This window comes from Strigops habroptila, chromosome 6 (assembly GCF_004027225.2).
Source record: "Strigops habroptila isolate Jane chromosome 6, bStrHab1.2.pri, whole genome shotgun sequence".
NCBI classification, from domain to species: Eukaryota; Metazoa; Chordata; class Aves; order Psittaciformes; family Psittacidae; genus Strigops; species Strigops habroptila.
In genome coordinates, this window is record NC_044282.2 from 70595560 (window position 1) to 70618141 (window position 22582).

The 22582-nt window shown below is 43.9% G+C and overlaps 1 protein-coding gene across 2 annotated transcripts in view; it reads right to left on the bottom strand.

The window, feature by feature from the left end:
- Positions 1–8419: 8419 nt before the first annotated feature.
- Positions 8420–22582, bottom strand: part of PLCB1 (phospholipase C beta 1) — a 397627-nt gene continuing 383464 nt past the window's right edge. For both annotated transcript variants that reach the window (XM_030490899.1, XM_030490901.1), the window contains one exon: positions 8420–11701. In XM_030490899.1, the coding sequence (XP_030346759.1) occupies positions 11471–11701 (231 nt within the window). In that variant the 3' untranslated portion in view covers positions 8420–11470. The remainder of the gene's footprint in view (positions 11702–22582) is intronic.

The following is a 22582-nucleotide window of genomic DNA, read 5'->3' on the forward strand; positions in this document are numbered from 1 at the left end:
AACTAGCTCAAAACACAGTCAATGCAAACACTCCTGCTCCCAAGATAACACGGTTATACCATTTTTCAGGTCAATCACTATCTCAGGGTATGGCCACATGATTATTGGCTCACCAACATCAAGACCCATGGCAAATCAAGCCACGTTATTCGTATCAGTTAGTGTTGAATGAGTTGCTTTTTACATTTCCAGTTGTATCTTCTCCTGTCCGTGGAAAGTCCATTTTGGCCACCAACAATAAACTCTTGACAACAGTAGCGCCCATCTCAAACCTCTAGAAGTGAACATAGGAAAAACAGAAGCTTTTTGTTTTAATCTAAGACATTAATTAGGAATCAGTTATTGTAATGAATAGCAATATAAAACTGTGAACCCACAGGGCCTGTCTCATATGATACACACTTAAGAAAAGGGTTTCTCACATGTGCAGTCTCAGCTGTCAATCTGTCAGTCTCTGCAGCCACCCACAGTCAGAAGTAACGGTGTGAGATCACTGCCAACACCCTCATGTTGAAACTTGGGGTTAGTATTTGAGATCCATGACAATCCATCAGTTAAAATCCAATCCATTCACTGAAATCCAATTCTCAAAAAGCTGCCTATATAGGAACCTAGTGTGCCAAAACGTTGGCTAGAACAAGCAACTTTGCACAACAATTTGCATTATAGCCTTTTCATCAGTTACAATAGAGGATGGTGGAATCACTATTTCATTCTTACATTAATATGTTTTTGGGTTTTTTCACTAACACGTGGCAGAAGTATCTCTGTGGCAATAAGAGGGGTCTTGGCAGACCTGTGCCTAAATGGTGTGTCAATGCCTGCTCTTCTTGCCTTACAAGTCTCCTGTAGGGAAAGCAGAGATTTAGCCTGGATCCAGCCACTGTGATGGTGAGTGCCTGGCTGTCAGCATGCCTGAATAGGCTTCATCTGCAATCAAAGCCTCAGTGTGCTTCCCATGGAAAGCTGCCCAGTAAATTGATGTGATTTATTATAAGGCAAGTCCTGCTCCTGCTGTAACTGGTGGCAGATCGCGATTTTGCCAGGGAAAGCAGGATCAGGCATTGTTGGCTGATGCCAAACAGATAGCCCAAGATAGTTGTATAGCAACATCCTCCATCCCCTTCCCCCCCATTTACATAAATACCTCGTGCTGTTAATCAATTACCTGTCTTCTATATCTCCCTGTGTTAGTGGTTTTGTGGCCTTCACTGATCTAGAGTTGCTAACACTGATTTTACTGCAGGGGTTACGATGTTTATTGGGTCTTTTTGGAAGTCTTATCTCCTAAAGTCATGTGAAAACAGTTTCTGTTTCACAGCTCAGGAATGGCCCCACCTCTGTTGCTTACCAAGGAAGGTGCAAGGAATGTCCCAGTTGGGGTTCGAGCGGGTGATAGTACTAAGGAATAAACCAGCTCCTGCCCTACTTGACACCGCCAGTCCATCACCCCACAGGGTACACACTACCCTGATTTACATCATACTGACAGGCTTACATCCTTACAAACCTGGCCCCAATTCTCAGGACTGTTATAAGAAATCAATTTGAGTGGCTGATCCTGAGTGCTGATCCTCCAGCACTTGCATTTCTCCAGGCATTCATACCATCTGCATCCACGCTGCTGCTGGGTTGCTGAAACACAACGTGGTTTGGACCAGATCCTCCTCTTGGCTCAGGGCAAGCACAATATTATTTTCATTCCACTATGTGAAGGAGGCAGATCTGGTGGCAATTTAAGGATCATACATTATCATAGGCTATGGAAAGAATAATTTATGCCCTTGAGCCCTTCTCAGATCTTTCAGCACAATCAGGCATCTAAAGGAAAATCTCTAAGTTCTTTGGAGAGCCTCAGGGATGAGTAATGCACCCAAGAGGACTTGGGGTCCAGACATGAAGGGATTAACATGATCCACCAGCATGGTTTTGTCATCTCAGACAGACTCAGGCACATACTTCATGTCTCCTTGTTTCATAACAGCCATCTGGATGTGAAAATGGGGGAATATATGGGAGCAAGTTTCATGGCTCTGGTTTGTCTTCTCATGTGCAATGCATCACCTTTGGCTTTTGCAGAGGACTGAGGGATGCCTTTTTTGCTGTAAGCTTACACCACTCCTGTTTCTTTCCAATACACATTGCCATAGACTGCAACAGCCCTTAGTACCTGTAGCTTTGGAAGAGGGGGAATACTCCAGTAACACTTTACCCAATATGATCACAATCATCTGAAACACAAAATGCTTTTATGCTGGTGTGGAACTCGCTGCTCTGTTGGGTATTTGTCAAGCAGTCAATGTGAAAACATAGCCAGTGCTCCCCCAGGATTTTGTTGTATTCATACAAAGAGTCACTAAGACAGCTTTGCCTCTATTGGCATTTGCCTTCTGCCTAGTGTTGATACCCCTCCACCCCTAAAAAAGACACCCCAAAAGCAGCCTGTTAATTGCTCCAACTGGGAAAATTCCCACCGGAGATGTGGGGATCTCTCTGCAGTCCCTGAGCATGTGGCACTGGGCAGTCACCATGAAACAGTTGACTTAAGGCAAATCTAAGAGGATCTAGGGATTAAAAAATCAAATAAATATCCTCCTCCCCTCCCACAAGAACAATCCACCCTGAATCCGTGTGAATGCAGCGTTTCCAGCCCAGCTCCCTCCCTGAACATCTGACAGTTCATTTTAAAAGAAAAAGGAAAAAGCAGAGCAGAGGGTTCCCTGGTGAGCTGTAAGACCTCCAAAGGACTTTTGGCAGCATCTGGAGATATTATTAAGTTTTCAGACTAGGTATGCGTAGCACAATAATTAGTTTCCCTGAAGAGACCCCAGTAATTGATGGAATTTTCTGATGTCTATTATGAAAGTACAAAACGGCTCTTCATAAAAACCAGCCTTGGATTTTTCATTCTATATTCCAGGTAGGCTAAAAATAGGTATTAATACCTGGCTAGTAAATTCCTATGCTTAAAGAAGTTTGTAGCATGAAGAGCTCACAACGCTGTGCGCTAATTGCTGTGGAGCTAAAGAGGGGAGTGCACGGTGCAGAGGTGATGCTGTGGTGATGCTCCTTAGGTGCTGCTACCGGTTGGCAATGCACCAGTGCAGAGACCAAGGCTCCCTCATTCTTCACACCAACCCTCACCACAGCCCAGAATAAACAAGGCAGAACCATGGGAGCCCCCGTGCCTGACCAGGGGGGTGTCTGTTGGTGACTGAGGTTCTGCTGAGGGGGAAGCATCAGGTACAATGCACAGCAGCAAGACCCGGCAGGGAAGAATGGTGGGTGTTTTGTGCACCTGGAGACGGTTTGAATCTCCCTCGATCTGTAAATTGGATTAGGCAGGCTGCTCAAGAAATACCTTCTATATTTCTTTGAGAAATATTGAAGAAATTGCCTTCTGGAACAAAAAATTACAAGCATTATTTTGTAGAGCTGGTTCTTTACTTCTGGTGATGCTCCAGAAGTAAAGCCAGAGTGAATGGGGAAGAGCTAGGATGTGCACTGCACACTGGCATTGCAAATAGCTTAGATCAAACACTCAATGGTTTTCATGCAGTTTAGGATTGGGGCTGCAAACTAGTGGGTTGGGCAGAGAGTGCAAATGTGGTTTGAGGTCACTGTGTCTGGCTGGTCGTGCCTGGGGACAGAAAGGCTGCCCCTCACTTCCTCCAGCCTGGGTTTCTGCTGAGGCTGCTGCAGTGTCAGCTGGTGCCACACATGGGAAAGGTTTGAAAATGAAAGTGCAGCCCGGGAGAAGGGCAGGAGCCTGCCAGAAAAACCAGCTCCTCCTTTCACATGTAGGTCCTGTGCTGGTTTTCATACAACTGTTTTAAAGGTAGAGCTCTATAGAGTTACATAGTACTTTGCTGCAGCTATCTCAGTGCTTGTGATTGGAATACACATAAGAAAAATACTTCGCTGTATTAACTCTTTGAGCAAGGTAATTGTGTCAAATTCACCTTCACCCTTAGTGAAGCAGATCCAAAAGCCCCAAGGTTTTTACCACTGTGTGTAACATCAGCAAATGCCTGTCCCTTTCCCTGTCCCCCATCCAGCACCACTGGCACCTCAGGTCCGCAGCCATCACACACCATGCCACAGTATTGGTTTGCAGGCAGGGACCTGCAGCATCCCTCAAAGAGTTGAGAACAGCAGCATTTCCATAGAGAGCCTGATAATTTCCTTCTCATTAGTTACTTTGACACAAGAAAGTTATCACAGCTCCCCAATCTGTCACCAGGCTGAAGGAATGGGGATTTGTAAAGCCAGATATGGGTTTTGAATTATGGCAATAGAAAATAGTTGCTTTTCATGTAAAGCTGCAGTGCAGACCCAAAGCTGAATTTCCTCAGGGAAAGTAGAGCAATTATTTTGTTGCTGTCAAGGCAATACCAGAGTGTTTTATTCTTATTCCTAGTACCCTAGTGTAATAAAAGGAGCTAAATGCTCCAAAGCACTGGGCTAAATTGGGTCCTGTGCAAGAAAGGCAGCGCAGGGTTTCTCAGCAGAGAGCAGAGACCCTGTGCTGCTTGGGGTCCCTGCACTGCCCGGAGTCCTGTGGCACTGCATGTGTGGGACAAACCCAGCTGACACGGGACAGCATGTGCCATTGACACCAGCCCTGCAGCACCCCCAGCCCTGCCAAGGGGGGAACCAGCCCTGTTGCCCACCCAGCACTCCTGGGGAATAGGGAAGGACATTTCCCCCTTCCTTCCCTCTCCAGCTAGGCCTGGCAGCTGCCTGCAGGTTTCTGGGCAAGGCACGGAAGGCAGCAGTGGCATGAAGAGGCCTCTGTGGGCTCCTCCAGCCCATAAATCATGGCAGCTAACAGCCCTCCCGACGGTCAGGCTGCCATCTCAGGCTTAACGATCAGAGGGAGCATCTTGCAGCAGCAAAGTGAAAGCAGGGCATACTACTTATTTACTGAAGGGAATACAGGCTGTTTCCTACTTCTAGAAGTCGCTAGGGGAGAGGCTTCTCCCCTAAATAGAGGGGGAAGCTTGAGGAACCGAGCTTTCCACTGAGATCATTGCACCCTTGGATGCCGCCGCCGCCTCCTCCTCCTCGCTGGGGCTGGTCTCCAGCCGTTTCCCCGGGGCTGACAGGCTGCACTCCATGAGTCAGAGCCGCGTCTCACCGCAGACTTTACAGCTTGGGGTAGCTTCCAGCCAGGGAGTTCATCTGCTCCACTCAGCTGGTGGCGAGCTGCGAGAGCACTTGGGTTGACTTTATTTATTGCTGAGGGCTCCTGGGATGCCACACTTCCACTGATTTACACTCTTGGAGAGAGGTGGCTCGTTTTTTGGGAGACAGCCTGTAGGGTTGAACTGTAGACAACATGCTCAGGGTTACTTTACTGGCCCTGGCAATTAAGAGGACATTATAAAGCCTTTCCAAAGGGAATCACAACCTTTTGAGTGATCAAAGTGCCCTCCTTGGGGGAAAAAAACGCCTCCAAGAGAAGAACATTATGACAAGATTCACAGACCTTAAGGCCAGGAGACACTGTGTGATCGTCTAGTCTGGCTTGTCCATTTCATTCCGCTCTGCTGCATCCAGAGACTGCATGGCATGAGTAACATGACATGGCACCATCCTGTACAGTGCAGCATCCACTTTTTTCCTGTTGTTACTTACAATTAGTCATCTCTGGTGGGCTTATGTAGAAATAAGCCCACCAGAAACTGAAGACAATAAAGAAGACTGTGCTCTGTCTCTAACTCGCTTGCCACCAGCTTCCATCTGTCAGCTGGTGTTACACCTTTCCACTAGCTCCTGGTGTTTTTCCTGTGAAGCCATGGGTCTATAGCTCAGAGAGTGTACAGAGCCGGCTTTTCTCTGCACGTTCCTGAAAATGCTGGTACAAAACCTGAACAGAGCATTTCACACCTGTAACCTCTTTCCCAGCTGAAGCAAGTCACTTACCTTGCTTGCAGCTCCTGCCATCTGTAGATTAGCTCAGTGCAGCAACATTTACCAACTATGCTTCATCTTACCAAAGAATAGAGCAAGGTTCAATTTACACCCCCCCTCCCCTTTTTTCTTTTTAAGTTATTTGGTCCCCATTACACAGCCTGTAATCACATTGAACAGGCCAATTATCCCACCACAGCTCTGTAACACTAATTGCATTACAGTTCTCAGCCATGGCAGTCGCCAAGCTCTCCTGCTTATTAGCCAGGCTTCCTCCATTGATACAGCAGCAGGTTTTACATCTCTTCACATTCATCAAGTTGGCTTTGATTTGTTACTAATTAGAGCTCGGCTCCTCCAGTGCTGCTTAAAGCCCTCCTACCTGCTCCAGTTTGGATCCAGCCAAAGTGATTAGCACCCCTCACCATGGCCTCCTCACTGTGTTCTGCAGCCAACCATCCCACAAACCTCAGCCCTTTAAAAATTGTGTCAGCTACACAGTAGTTAATGTGTTACTTCCAGCATTTTCTTTATTGTCTGTAAGCTGAACACTTGGATTTTTCATTTCTTCAGGTTTTTTTCCCCTCAGATTCTCCTTTCTATCGTGCTACCCCCATGATAATGATCCTGACCTAAACCCACCCACTTAGAAAAAAGTCAAAGGGAACTGCACTGTGGAAAGCAGCACAAGGCCCCAGCCTTTCCTCCTGCCAACTGTCCTACCAGTGCACACGGGGGAATAGCCTCTCTTTAAAGAACCTTTTTAAATCCCAGAACATGTTTCTGCAGTTGGCTTCCTTAATTTCACTAGTGACTATCACCTGCTGCTTTTTTCACATGGCTTTAATTTCCTGCACTGGCCCTTTTGCTAAGTAGCTCTTCCTTCCTTGCAAGGGATCCTCCTTCTCTTTCTGAGCCCTTAAAGAAGAGTAAGGGCAGGGCCATCACTTGGAGGAGAAGGAACTAGGTCTGATAAACACCAAGCAAATCCTGCTGTGCATTATTTAGGGAAGCTCCTCTGGGCAGAGCTGGGAAGGGAGGTCAGCATTAACTTTCCACTCTGTAGGAAATGGCACTCACTCCTTGGTCTCACTTGGCATTCAGGTGTCTTCTGTGTATGGTTAGGCCTGCATCACTGTGAAGGAAATGATGTAAAATGAAGTCTTTGGTCACCTTCCCCAGCTGGTAGTAGCAGATTTCTGCTGTTGTGATGGGATGGGGTTTCTTGTGGCCGTTACCAGCAGCATTCCAGAATGCACATGGAGCTTCAGCAGCCCAATAAGCTTGCTTCACATAGAAGCTCTGGTCCCACTGCCTGGCCTCTGTGACACCATCTTCCCCTTGGTCAGCCTCCAAACAGCTCTTCCTCACATCCCAGCCCATCGCCCTCTCTCCTCAGCAGTCTCCTGTGGCCCAAGTGCAACAAGCGCCAAGGTCTTCTGCTTGGCCAGCTGTGAGAATCCTGCACCACTGAGCCCCACGGGAGCAAAGGTTGTTCCCCAATCCTTCCCATGGCCTCTTGGCTTTTCGCTCTGGGCTGGCTGTCACCATCTCCCCCTCGCCCTCCTGAAATTCTCCCCACTACACTGCCACCCTGCCCCATGGTCCCATCTGCCTCCCCTCGCCCGCATCACTACACAACGGGCAGCTCACTGACGGGGCCTCAGCAAACCCCGCTCTTGATTTCACCCCCCACTGCTCCTCCTTCGGGCAGGAAACGTACCCATTTTTCTTTTCTTTCACTCTCACCTCATTTCTGTCCTAGTCTTACTCCTGTCAAATTCACAGCCTCAGCTTTCAGCTCTGTTCCTCCTTTCCTTGCCTGCTTTTACCCTGTGCCGTGTCCATCCCCCTCATCAGACCCCGTTTCCCCACACCTCTTCTAGTGAGCAATTTGACTCTAGCTGCCTTGGAGAGTATTTATTTTAATAGGTATATCCCTTAGTACACTGGATTAATATACCTGCTTATCTCTTCTCCCAGAGATCATTTTTCACATTGTAAATTAAATAGGAAAAGGAAAGTCAAAAGCCAAAGGAATAGATTTATTTTCCAGTGCTCTCAGTGGAAGGCCCCTGCAAAGGTACATTTCACAGCACATATATAATTGCATAGGTGATTAGTGAAACAGTTGGAGCACTGGAAGAGAAGTGGGGCCGAGGCAGTTTACCAGCGTGGCTAAAACGCCCTCAATAGCTGTTCTACAAAGCCTGTCCTGTAAGTCACTAAGTTTTCTTACCAGTACATTGGCTGCAGGGCACTGGTTTCTTGTTCAGAGCACCAGCAGATGCAGGTTTTGCTGCGAGGGGCAGGGATGGATGCCTAGGCACATGCAGCTCCTTGTTCTCCTCATTGTGAACACAAGAGCCTGCAGGGAAACGTCACTGGCTGCGGGTGGCATTGCCCTTCCTGGGAGCAAAGGGGTCAGGGCAAGGTCTTGGAGGTCAGGAAGGTCTCCTGAGTCAACTGAGGCTCTTGCGTCAAGGAACAGAGAAAACAACCGTCTTGTGTTAAGAAATTTTTATTTGTCCTTTGGATCTGTAATGTAAGCACATAAAATTACAAGTGGAAGAAACATCATGCCACAAAATTGCATAGAATTTTTACAAAAATGTGAATTATGTCTCTGAAACAATCAATAGATTGAGGAACCGAAAAAATATGTACATGTTAACTGAAATACTTCATCCTACTTCGAAAGCAAATCATCAAGGACTAATCAATCACAGACACTAGTAATACAATGTACAAGAGCAACACTGATTTCAAAGAAAGGCAAGCAATGATGTCCCTTTAGTTATCTTTCAGTGACTGTTTAGCTAATACATGAGCATTAATGAACATAATTATGAACATGTTAAATCTAAAACGTCTGGCCTTCAGTAGAACTTTTAAAATTCAGTTGATACTGCCAAAACCAAGCTATTTTCAGTAGTGTAAAGATATCTGAAGTGCACAACCTAGTTTAATATAGACAGCTCTATTCTATACAGCAGAAAGTCCACGATACAGCATTTCCACACATTCAACACGGAACAAGGCAAAATACATAAAAGGCACAAGACTTGCACATCATAAAGACCCTTTTTTTTTTGTTTTCATTATCTTACTCTAGTTCAAGTAATATCAATATTAAATGATATCAGTTTCACTGAAATAGGTTGAACGATGCAAGATGTACAGCGTTACACACTACCTTACACCCGCAGAAAGTGGCACTGTACAGATATAAAAAAACGTGAGTACAGGAAATGGTCAAATATAAACGTACTGTAAAATGACTACAGCTGAGAGTATAGTTCATCCAACCGGTATATTTATGTACTTGGAAATATAAATAAAAGGATAAGTGGGATTTGCCCAAGTTTGAAGACTCTGGTGAAGTCCTGGCTCCACTGCAATTCAAAGGAGCTAAGATTTGACCGGGAAGCCTGCGCTGTACAACGCTTTCTGTAATGCAATAGTCTTCAGTTGTATTGTGAACACTGCTATCAGTTCATTCTTCTAATAATTTAGACAATATGTCCTTTGGACTTTATAAAATGCAGCATTACGTCTCGACTCTCTACGTTTTCAATGAGTGATTAAGATTGAGTTCAAAGTGCAAAACAAGGAGTAACAGAGGATTCACCTTTCCTAGCATTAAGGTGGAAGTCAGATCGTTGAATTTCATGTTCACTAATCTCCTCATCATAAACCAGAATAGTTTCATCCAAAATACGACCTCCAAACAATGTGCAATTTTTCTTTCATTCTACTCTTTAAGTTTAAAAAAGAAACATCAAAATACTGTTTGCTTTCCAATATTTGAACTTATATATATACACACACCATTATTTAACTGGAAACTTAAGCTTGATTTGTATTTTATTGCTTAAATTTAAATAAAATAAGTTACTTCAAAGTACTAAAATCCTGAGGGAATGGAAGTAAAGTAACTTAACTGTTACGATGTATTAAAATGCCTCCCTATGTCATGGACTGCTTTATCCAAGGGCTTTCCTGATCTTGCAAACCTGAATGTGACTGTTACTCCCCAGATGAGCTGCGCTGAGCCCAGTTTGCAGGATCAAGCCCCTTGACGCAAATCTGCATCTTTGGACCTAGTTTATCCTTTGCTCTAAGATGCCTCTTTGTGCGGCTAAGGGAAAGGCCTTTACCACCATGCATTGGCTTGGGTACAAATAAGGATCTGTCCATAATGTTTCACAATTCCTATTTCTGTTAGTCTGGGAATGCAGAGAATAGCATTTCTTCACCTTTTCAAATCTCCTGACTTTCACAAAGTCTCTCTGTCGTCTGATAGAAATGTCTCAAAATGTGCTGTTACTTCTCTCATGCATATCATACAGTACACTAACTTTGATTGTTCTTACTTTAAGTAGTCAGTTAAATGGATTAATATACATTTTTTAATAACAGTGATCAGGTTTTTTATAGTTTGCTTTTAAATTTCAGACCTTTGTAAAACTGAACCTCAGTCTTAAAAATAATGGAAGATTCTGTTAAATTTCAAATACTGTAGTCCTAAACATTTTATAATCCTATCAAATTCGGTAAGCTTAAAATATGATACTTAAAATCAATACTTCTGAGTCTGCAAAATATATATCAAATTTATACTCTAAAACTACTTTGATTTACAACACTAACACCACAAAAAAAGAATTTCATGATTCAGTGACTATTTCATAGCAGTATATCCCAGATGTTAGCTTTCATAAAGACTCTCTCTACCCACGTATCCCTGAAGCATTTCATTTGGCCAAGAGACCATGCTTACTTCAAAATAGAAACATGCTGCGTGTGTACAGACGGATGTGTGTGCACATATAGCTCTATATATATACACAAACATATATGCACTCACACAGTGTAACAAACACAGACGTACACAGACACCAGCAATCCCCAGGCAGAGTTCTTCTCCTTGTTTTCCTCTTGTCCCCACAGTTCCAAGAATTTTCAGCAGCAAATAGATTTCTTTCCATGTGATAAACATCATCTCAAGACAGCAAGCCACCAGTGCTTGCAAAGCTAAAAAGGATTAAATGTTTCAGTGCAAATGTAAAATGATGGTACAGCTGTCAAGGTGCAGTTATAAAGAAGGAAACAAATATGATTAAGTACTGTTACAATATTCTCTAGGATCTGTATTAGTTTGGAGCACTTTGCACTGGCACTTCCAAAGGAAATCTGCACACATTTGTCTCTGTACAATACACTGGTCTTCATTAAACATTCTTAGCAGTGAACATGGCCACAAAATTACCCATTGTAAATTGGCCAAAAAAAAAAGGGAGAAAAAAAGAAGAGAGGATGGTTAACATATTAATTTTCCCATTACAATTGCACTAAGCTTTAGAATAATAATAAGGTGAAGAATGAGAATGAAGACCTTTGCACAATACTTGTTATAAAATGTTCCTGGTGGGAAATGTGCGCTTGAATGCAGATTCCTCCTGCCCCCCCCAGATGCTGCAGCGGGAGCTCACATCGGGATCGCGGAGCTGGGGAGCGGCGCGCCTCGGTGCACTGATTGTTTCCTGGGCAGTTAAAAAGTAGTATCGAACACCTTTTCTGGGTTATCTTCTTCCAATTCCTCTTCACTTTGCAGAGGTTTATGATTTGATTTTCCACTGTCGGATGCCAGGGAAGAGGGGGCAGAACTGTGGTCTCCATCTTCACTGATTTTCCCTTTCATGGCTTCCTGTACAAACTCCAGAATTTCCAAAGGCAGTCTTTTGAATTTGTCTTGGTATTCCTGATCAAGTTCCACCTGCAACTGCAACAAGAGAGACAAGCTGTCTTCAGGTGTATCTAATGCCACCAGTGCTACAGGATGGGACAAGCACCACACAAGGCGGGGGGGTGGGGTTAGTAACACATTTTTGGAGGATTCAAGAGTATATTCCCTTCTTTTTCACATTAGTGCCACACATCCAATACACCTGTGGATTTCCATGCAGTCACAGCAAAGCTGAAGGAACGTGCGGTCATTTGTGGATAAGGCTGGTTTTGGGTACCATCCTTGGGTACCCAAATCCGTGGATTTAACTGTATCGGTGTCCATACTCCCACTGGCGTTCACAAGACCCGATTCAAGTGCAGTATGGACCACGGACAAGCCTTTCAAAGAGCAAGGCCTTTATTAAGCATCAGGTAGCTAATCACACATTAATCACAGCACAAACATTGCTCTGGGAACAATATCATAACTTTTGCCAGATTTCAAGGGTTGGAGAAACCATTAGGAAAAAGTCGGTTGTCAAAGGGAGGCAAAAAGGGAGGGGAAAAAAGTTAAATCACATTTCTTAGGGCCAGATCATGGAAAGTTACATTATCTGATTAATGCAGTATGAGTCTTGGACATTACTGGGGAAAAAGTGTCATATCATCAACAGGATGCAAAAGGCATGCAGAAAGAAATCTGGCTATCAGTCTTCAGGAAGCTGTGGGTCCTTTCCCAGTATTTATTTGTCGAGCTTTTGTTTTTAGTGCCCATATTAGGATCTGTACGATCTGTTCTTTAAAACACATCAATGTGTATGAAGGTTTCAGCTGAAGACAAAGCCAATTTTTTCATCATGACCAATATGAGCACGGCAGGAAGCAGAAGGGGTGAGTTCCAAAGCCAAACCCGCTCCATCCATCCAACCAACCATCCATACATCCACCCACCTTCTTAAAAAGAGGGAGTCGGGTTCTGCTAACTGTAGCTGCAGCAGTTTTGCAATAGTTTCTTAGGCAACTGTATTTTGAGCTGTATTTTTTTCCAGGATGCATGAAGGTGCTATGAATTCTGATCCTTCAGCTCTATGCTTGAGTCTGTCCTATCTGGTTTCAGGTCTCCTTCACCCCATTGCAATGGCTCTCAGCAGGTAATACAGATTTTCACTTGAACATTAGGACCTCTGCTAGTGTTACCATCCTTGACCTGTCCACAGCACGTGACTCTACCACTATCCCTCCCTCTGAGCCCTTCCCATCCCATTCCCTATGCTTCTGTCCTGGTTTTCATCCTGCATCTCTGACTTTATTTTTGTGAGGCCTCTTCTCCTTTCCCCTCATGTGCAAGTTAACGTCCTTAGCTCACCTGGTCTAGTTCTACATTCCTTAATTAGACAAATTTTGCAGTTTTTCTTCCTCAAGATCTAGGATCTAGCTTTTTCCTTTTGGCTCCCTGCCTTCTTTCTGGCAATTTTCCTGCTGTCCTGGCCTCAGTTTCCCACCTTGGTGTCACAGTGCTGATAAACACTGGGTCTGAGGCACAAACAGTTCCATTAAATACACCCTGCTAATAAAATACCTATTTGTATCAACAGTCACTACCATAACACCCTTCTTTCATTTGGAACCCTTCTTTTTTTCCCGAACTTCCTTTGTTTTCTGGCTTTATCTCTAGATATAAATTTTTGAGGGAATCCTCCTTTTGTCTCCATTTTGATAACACTTCCAAGAGTACCCGTATTATCAGAGGAAGAGGTGCTGATCATCCTTCACCGCCCAGCTCACCACTGGGGCCCTGCAGCCCCAGGACTCCCCTCCTGCTGCCCAAGGAGTTTCTCAGCCACCGAGAGGTCACATCTGCTGTGGTCCCTGCTTCAGAGTGACGGCCGCGTGGCACTCATGTAGGTCATACTGCAAACCCAAAGATCATGTTCTAGGCAAAAGGTCTACAATCGTGGTGCAATCATGCTTTTGGTTACAGTTCATTGCTAAATACCTGCACTGCTTCATAAAAACAGGAGGGAGGGAGGGGAAGGTGAGTCCTGTGTATTTATGACAATTCCTCAAAGATCACAGTTAGAGGGAGATTTGTGCCAAACGTGGGACAAAACATTCCTTGGGTTAATCTGAAACAGCAGCAATAGCAGAGGCAGTGTTGGGTTAATGGTTGGATTCAATGATCTTAAAGGTCTTTTCCAACCAAAATGATCCCATGATACTACACATGCCAAGTGCCACTATCTTTCCCTGTTCAGGAATCCTTGCAGCTGGGCTCTGGGCTGCTGATGCAGATAGGCAGCAGTGTCCAAGCACCCCACAAAGCCAGGTAAAGTTCCTGCAGGGAGAGGCAGCTCTGCATACAGTATGTTTTATACATCTAGGAATTGTGGGAAAGGATCCAGAACACTGGAAGTCAAAGCTTTATAAAAGGGCATGAGTTTATACAGAAGTGTCTGAGCCAGAGATGAGCCACTGCATTTCCCCACCTCATCGTCATACATGGAATTACTGAATTTGTAAATGTTGGGCACCTCAGGCATAGGAGGAGGAATGTAAAATCAAAAGTCAGAGAAGGTCTCTCAGCTTTCAACTTCCTTCAGAACCTTGATTTGCTTAATTAGGTTTAAGAGCAATAGAAAGACTTGAAATCCCTCAGAAACTGAACGTTATCTGAACCCAGTGCAACCATAAGCATGTTGTTAGATAGCAATTGTGTCTAATATTCACATCCTAAAGCACCTCCAGTGGATAATCCCCCCGAAGTCAAACGTTTAATAGAAATGACATGAATCTGGAGCTACCTCTCTCTTCAGTGTCTCCAGAGACAGTCTATATAGATATCTAATCATGAGAAGGTTGAAGTTAGTTGAGAAGGAGCAGACAGCAGACAAGGAGGGTTGATTAAAACTGCAACAGTGTGTAAAAATTAGTTTGCTTTTTGATTTCAAAGGCACTCTCAGTCCTTCCCCTTGCTTGGCCTCAGAGCCCATTCCCTGACACCCAAGCTATAACACTCCAGCTGCAATGAAGAGCACACCAGGTGAGCCTGGGCACAACTGCCCAGCCCCACTGCCAGACCCACCACCTCACTGGTCTTCCTCAGCAAATCTGGGGCTTGCAAACCCACGGCAGCCTCACAGTGCATCAGTTATGAACCTCCTCAAACCACCAGCCCTGGCACAAGGCTGGCAAACAGCTGTGGGTCAAGGTTAAAGAAACAAGTTGCCTGCCTAAACCAGCTGGCTCAAAACCCCAGCTGTTTTAATTTTAAAAGCCTGAGTATCCTTCTATTAGCCAATGACAACCATATTCTGAGGCTTTACAGGGACATACAGCTCATCCACTAATGGAAAGCTGCCCTCCTAGCAGTTCATCACGTATGTCTCTTACTTGGCTTGCTGACGGCACGACAAAGTGCCATGTCAGCGTGTGTAAGTAGAAACCTCCGTGCACAACCAGCACCCCACCAGACTCCAGCCCAGCGTGGTTCCATTTGCTGTCCCCTTGGGTTGCCTCCCATCACAAGTCCACCTACCCCCATTTCTCTGTTCTCTAGCTACTGAACAAGGTGACCTACACTTGCTTGTAGGATTTTGGAGCCAGACAAGGGGAGGAAATGAGACTGATGAGTAGACGGGCAGATTGTTATCTAGACCACTGTTCCCATTAACACAACAACCTTTTGCCTTCTGTTATCTCACTATCTGCCCTCTTACAGATCCTATGTCCTCTCTTTAACCCCCAACAAAAATGACTTATTAATATCACCTCCATGCAGCTTTAGTATCCCCCAAGGGGTTGGACACATGATTTCTTGTTCAGGTAAATCATGCTCCCATATACTTTACTTACAGGCAGTGAGTTAAGACTTTAAATATTTGGAGCCATCGTTAAGTGTTTGCAGCGGAGTCCTTGGGGATGTGAAATGAATGTGTTAGTCATTCTTGGTGGCTGTGGGCAGAAGCTCTAACTCTTGAATATATGCTTCTGTCTACCTACCCTTTAGTTTATTTACCCAACAGGGCTAGTTAAAAACATCAGCTGATATTTATATCAGCTTTACAAAATGGAAAGTATCAGTATGACTATCCCCAAGTTACAGAAGAAGGAGAGAAATTAAGTTTAGCTAGGGGTCAGTTTGGGAGGTGCCATCCTCAGCTGCCTTTAGTTGGAAAGAGCTTCCACTGCATTTATGTGATCACTTATCAAACCAGACATACACCAGCACAAGCTTGCAGTAGGCTGTGGACCACTGGGTCACCAAGTTGTCCTGCTCAAAATAAAGCAGACATGGTGAGGCTTTGATTGCAACTGCCTCTTTAGCTATACCCCACAAGGGTTTATTTCCATAGGGAAGCTGTGCCTAAGGGGCCCTTTGCCTTCAGACAGCCATTAGGCAGTGTGGGTGACCGAGGGCTCATGCACCCTTGTGTCCTAGATGAACGCCACAGTGTCCTCTGAACCTACAGCCCCTTAGATGACTAATCCTGTGCCCCCGAGCTCCTGGTGGCCAGCCAGCTGCCCAGCTGATCTGCTCACATTCCCTTTCAATTCCAAGGGCTCCTTGGCATCCTTGGCTACAACCGCTTTCCAAAAAGGGTCATCATTCTGAGAAAGGCCTCAGCAACCCTTCCTTGGAATGTGGGAGGGGAAAATGAATATGGTCATTCAGCTTAAAGCAAGGAAAATGCACTCAGAAAAGGAAGTGGGAGGTATTATTAGAACTATTTAAAGCATTCATACCTAGCTGTTGTTATTAACTACCAAAATAACATAGCATTAAAATAGCCACCAGAGCATTAAAAACAGTAACTGTGATCAATAAAGAATTACAGAAGCAGAAGGAGTGGGTTTAGACTATCCTGACCAAGCCTCTGTAGACTTCTGCATACTTTCAAGTGATCTAATGAACTTCTGTTTCTACCAAGAACAAAAATAAAGCCATTACATGAGTAACACACTGTGTTGCCAACACCAGTTACCAGGAGGACTTGAAGACAAGAGGTGGATGCACAACACTGCTTCTGTGTGACCTCCTCCCCCTCACTTTGGCAGCCCAAGGGAAAGGGAAACTGTGGGGGAAGCATGTCCAACCCATCTCCCTTCCTGCCACAGCAACACCTTTGAAGCTGTTAACGTGAACCCTGCTGCTCCTTCCCCTGCTACCTTAGAAGTCGTGTTTCAGAAGTTAGCAATTAAAGTGTTTTCCAAACAATTTTCCACTCTCTTCCTTCTGCACAGAGCTTGAGGTACCACACGCTTGGTCTGCACAGCGGTGAGACCTCAGAGAATCATCCTCTCGATGTCAGATCCCATGCTAGTGGCAGTTATCTGATGCAAACCCAACCCACTTCCACACGGACTGGGATTCATTCCAGCTCACATGGTTTGTAGAATATACTTTCAACTCAGAAATAACAGAAGGGTCACTACTTAAAAAGCATCTGAAGAATTAATCTTCGAGCAAAAATGCTCTACGAAAGTCATGTCTGAAATACAACTTGTTACACATTTTGGTGAAAAACTTGAAGCAAAATGCAATTTTACTGAACCAAAAACATTAACTGTGGTCATGTTTGTTTAGATGAAGTTCTTCCACTGCAAAAATTCAATATGACTCCAAGTAAACTATTTTAAGCCTCAGATTTTCCATTCCAGTCACAATTTTAAGGCCAGTTTCTTGAGCTTTGTTTTTCTTTCATCTCTCTTCTGAAACCTATCTTATTTTGCATTATTCGTAAATACTTTGTTTCCCTGATCACGCTATTTCTTTCCCTGAATGATGCAATGAATTATGAATGAAAAACAATCCAAACACCCTGGCTCCACAATCCAGGTAAATAGGCGCTCTGAGGACAAAACCAGTATGGTTTCTCCAACAGTCTCTGTCATTTCCAACTGCAAACTCCTTATGCTCAAGTTTTTAAAAAGCTTTTCACATTTTTTGAGTTCTGATCCAAATGTTAAGATATTTTCAAGTTGCATTATTTCCCCTTGAGGCAGAAGGCAGCAAAATATCAAAACAATGACTTTTTGGGGTGTATTTGGTTAGTGTATTCACTCACCAGTTGAAATGTGATATTGATTTGCATCCATATTTTGCATCCATCCATGTGGCACTACCCACATGCACTATAATATTTAATTCCACATACACAGTACCTGTTCTTTTTGGTTTTCTGATGAGAACCTCAACTGCATTGATTTCTTCTGTGCAATCTCAGCAGAATGCATTCTGACAAGAGGCAAGAGCTGGTCCTTGCACAGTTACTAACAAAAGGGGGACTGCAACCTCTACAGGCTATTTCTGTTGAGCAAAGCTCCCATCTTCCTTTTCATATGTCATTGTGAATGTTTATTTTGTTAACACCACCAACACTGATCTTTTCACTGGCCAGGGAACGCATATTGCAACAGCAATACTGGTCTGAGATTGTGGCCCCTTTCTCACTCCTCCCCTGTTGCTCTAAATCTGCTAAAGCTCCGAATACTTATTTTTCTTCCTGCAAATGTTTGACCCAAGTGCCTAAAGATAATTTTGAATAGAGGATTTGGGGCTTTTAAGACTGCATCAGACAACAAATATGCATAATGTCAGCGACCTCAATTTAGCTTCCAAAATAGCACATGGAGGACTCCCAGATTAAGGGTACAGAGAACAAGCAAGCTGCTGTTCTGCTGCTTTTCATTTTCAGAGCTTACTTAATTAGAAAGCCATTCTGGAGGGATACGGCATTAAAAGACATATGAGTAGCAGGAATTGCTAAAAGCAGATGGAGGCTCAATAACAGGGAGAGTGAAATTGAGGAACAGAGCTCAGGGATCAAGTGATTTATAGGCAGCAATTTTTGTTTAATTGGAAACAGTAGGAGCTTCTTATTAAGGACCATGTTATTCTTTCCACTAAGCAGATTTCTGCTGGGAAGGCAAAGGAGTAACCACGGCTCAGTTGTCCTCACGCCTCATGGTTGCACCCTCTGCAGCTCTCAGGGTGACTTCAGGTGAGGAGGATGGGTTTGAGAAGACCCAGGACTCCTCTGCAGGACCTTTCCATAACAGATGTATCCACCTCTGCCAGCTGGGAGAATGGCCCAAAGAACGCAGCTGGGAAATGCAGTTTCTTGGGAAGCTGTTTATCCAGGCCTGGGAAAGGGGTTAACAACTCTGCACATGCAGAGAACACCTAAATGCTCTCTTTTTCTCCCAGTGACTGCAAGCAAGTGCATAAAGAAACATGCCACCATGCCAACATCTTAACATAGCTACTCAAGGACAATATAGCTAAATAGGAAACAAAACTATTCAGGTAGCTGAGGTTTTCTCTCAGAAGATGCTGAAGTGTGGAATCATTAAAGAAAACTGAAGGGCACGCAGTATCACAGATGGCACAAGGAACAGCACTGCACTAGGTGAATGACAGCTGGTGTGGGAAATGTCTTTACACTGACAGGAAAGCTCCCATTAATGGTTCCTGTCCCCAGACAAGGACATCTCAGTCTCGTTACTTTTCAAACCATGAGAGACACAAAGGACACCAATTCCAGGACTTTCTCTCTGCCAGTCCCACACTCTTTCTCCCGAATGAAGCTCCTCTAGTCCTTCACACAAGGTCTAACCTGATCCTCCCACCCTGCAAGGTCTCCATTCCAGAGGCCTGGAATAGCTTGCTCAGGGATAGCTGTATTTTTCACTGACCCACTACTGCCACCTCTGCCTTCCCATGTCAACAGGTTGCTCAGTCCAGATACTGTCCTTCAGAAACTGTCCCAAGATGGGCTTGAAAAAACTCACTAACACCTGAAGTTTGTCACAAACCAAGGTATCTAGAAACTGTATCCTGTGTTGTCTTCCCGTATGCATATACTCCCCCTTCAACTTTCCCTGTTATCTTCCACATTTCATCTTGTCTCTTCCTATTAAAGCAAAGGAGATTTGATGTGCCTCCCTAATGTACAAGTCCCCATGTAAATGAGTTCTTTAATATCTGCTGTCTCAAGGCATCAGACTGTAACCTTAGGGCCTTCATCAATCTGTGTCTCCACCTTTATTAACTGCAACCTCAATTAAACCAACGGGACCTGGGCTCCTAGGGGTTAACACTCTCATCAAGAAACTCATATCTTCTTTCTGGATAGTCAACCAACATCTATTCCAAGAGCTAATTAAAACAGCAACGTTTGAGTGATGAGATGCCCATCAGTGTTGCCCAGGTTACGCATGTATTATATATGCATATACCTGTACTGTAGCTCTGCTGGAAAGTTTTGAGTTAGAGATGCTCCTTACACCAAAAGCATAAACTGATGATCTTTCCCTACTGACAGTTGTATTATCAGTAGTAATTTCAGATCTCTTGCATCTTCTTTAAGGAGATAGCTCTTACTGAATGCTGTGGGAGGATTTTCTTCACAATCACTTTTGTTTCCCATTTCTTCATCAGTACAGCAATTTATTCTCATGCAAAGCCCTGCACTGTGCCTTGTAAGCTGTATACTTGGAATCACTCTTCTTTTCTGATGTCTATTTTGTGTAATTGTTTCCTTTTGTGGATAAAATGCTTTCTTAGGCTGTCAAGTGGTTTTTTGAAGGCTCTATAAATACGTGACCTATGCATCTCATGATGCATATGAATAAAGATAATTTGAGCTAGTATGAATGGGGAAAAAAATCCCCTTTCTATGAGCATGTATAACATTTTAAGGCTAATTCTGCTCTTTTTCATTATCGCAGCACTAAGTTAGCTTCACTGCAAGTCAAAGAGAATCTGCTCAGTTTCAGTGCAGTAAAGCCACAGAAACTCCACTGAAGCCTCATCTATCATCAGAAGCTGCCCCTAGTCTTTTGGGGTGGATCCAGGGTAAATGACTCTAGTGACACAACTCAAATAGAGCTTCTTAACTGATCCTTTTATAAAGTAATGTCCATATTTTGGATACTGTCTTCGAAACAACATAAAACCCCACAGAGCTTCTATTACCTTCTAACAAGTTATTTTTTTCCACTTCCATGGGAAGGCCTCCTGTGAACAGGCAGCTGAGTGTCCAACAGCACAGGCCTTGGAAGAGTAGCAGTGTTGTAATTCTCAGCTCAAGAGGTCATAACAGTTCCTTGGAAACTCCTTTTAAATGACATTTTGAGGTTATACGGCAACAATATATTCCAGAAATGCTTCAAATCCCGGGTGGACCGGAGGACACGGGACTCTTGAGAGCTGCCCAGCACCATGCCAGTGAGCAGGATGTCTCCAGGGGGGCCTGGAATCCATGGGGCCACTTTATGTATAATGTGTTTTGCCTAAAAGTGGTGCTGTCTCATAGAATGAGAGATTCTGGCTATATTTACAAGAAGAGAGAGACAGGAAAAGAAATCTTCAGGTGCTTAAGACCTCCTTTGTGAGGGCTCTGGAGCTGATGAAGTATGGATCTGAAAAACATCTGGTGAAACCCACACCACAGCTTTTGGATCCTTGCCTAAGTTGAACTCTGAATACAGCTCAACAAAGTGCTTTTCAGTCTCTCACATCCACCTTGCTAATAGATAATTACAGTGTCGCCTGTGTCTGACTCTTGGCAGGACACCTCTAACAGGTCCCAGCAGAATATTCCCTCCGAGAGCACAGAGATTTCTTCTCAAATATGGCAATGAAAAGGAAATAAATAATCTATTTCTCTGACTCTCTCTAGTGGCATCACTGTGCTGCTCAATGGAAAAGGAACAGAGTCATCCTATGATTAAGTCTGGCACCTCCTTTACTGCGACACCCTGCTCTGCCTTTCTTACTCAGCCCAGCCTCTCAAGCCTGTTTTGAGTAATAAGAGCTCTTAACATACACTGAGGTCTGTGTATCTTGAGAGGGCTTGTTTCTTAAGGTGCATGCTCACTATAATTTCCATGTCATCGATAATTGTCAGAGAACTGCGTGGAGGTTTAGAAGCCATCATCAGTTCAAACAATAATCACACTGATAAAGCCTTATGCTGCACTTTGAAGTTTACCTTGCACTGACTATAGCTCTTCACATCAGAAAGCCTCTGCGGGACGGCTCCTCACTGAAAAGTCTGCTTGGAAAATTACTGAGCAGGCAGTCCTTGTGTTAATATCCTGTTAAAAATGAATGTTTCTAGACTAGAAAGCAAGCACGCTCTGAATAAAGATCAAAGCCCTGGAAGTTTCTTTGAAAATCTTTTCAAGTAGTTGCAGTCCTGTAATCCCTTGTAACAACGAAGGCTATTCCAAAATATTTCCCAACTCATTAACAACAGGAGCCTGGCTTCCTCTTTACTATTAGCAGAGATGGGCATTGACTGTCCTCAAACCATGAGCCAATGTAGTGACTGACCCATTATTTTCTAACATAACAAGCTAATGACAAAAATCAGAGCCTGCCAGAAGTTTAACAGTAGAGACAGAGCTTCTGTCCCTCATTTTCCATCTTCCAGAAATGATTTTCCATTTTCCAGTGGTTTAGCCTGTGTACTTTCAAGTGTCAAGAAAGTTTTGAGGCTGAGTTTAATAATGACAAAAAGTTGGGACTTGATTCAAATTTATATATTGATGTATATTATGTAATGAAGACCAAATGGAGATGTATCATAGCTACTAAGAATACAGAGCTTAAAACTGTTTATGGCTGCTCTGTGTTTATATGTTACTATTATCTGCCCATCTCTCTACTTCCACCATTATTTCATCCCTATATCCACCACTTCTCATTGTCTCATGTTTCACAACACACTGAGGGTTTTTTGGAGTCGAGAAGCAAAATTAGTGTGGAATTTTAACTGCAACTCTTAAAAACATTATAGTTTAACGTAAGAGCAGCACTGCCTTGAGGTTCAACCTCTTTAAAAGCAGCCTCAAGGTTTTTACTTCCCAATACTACAATGAACTTAAAAGGCAAAAAACCCTCCTCTTCTTGCCTGTACAGCTATTAGTG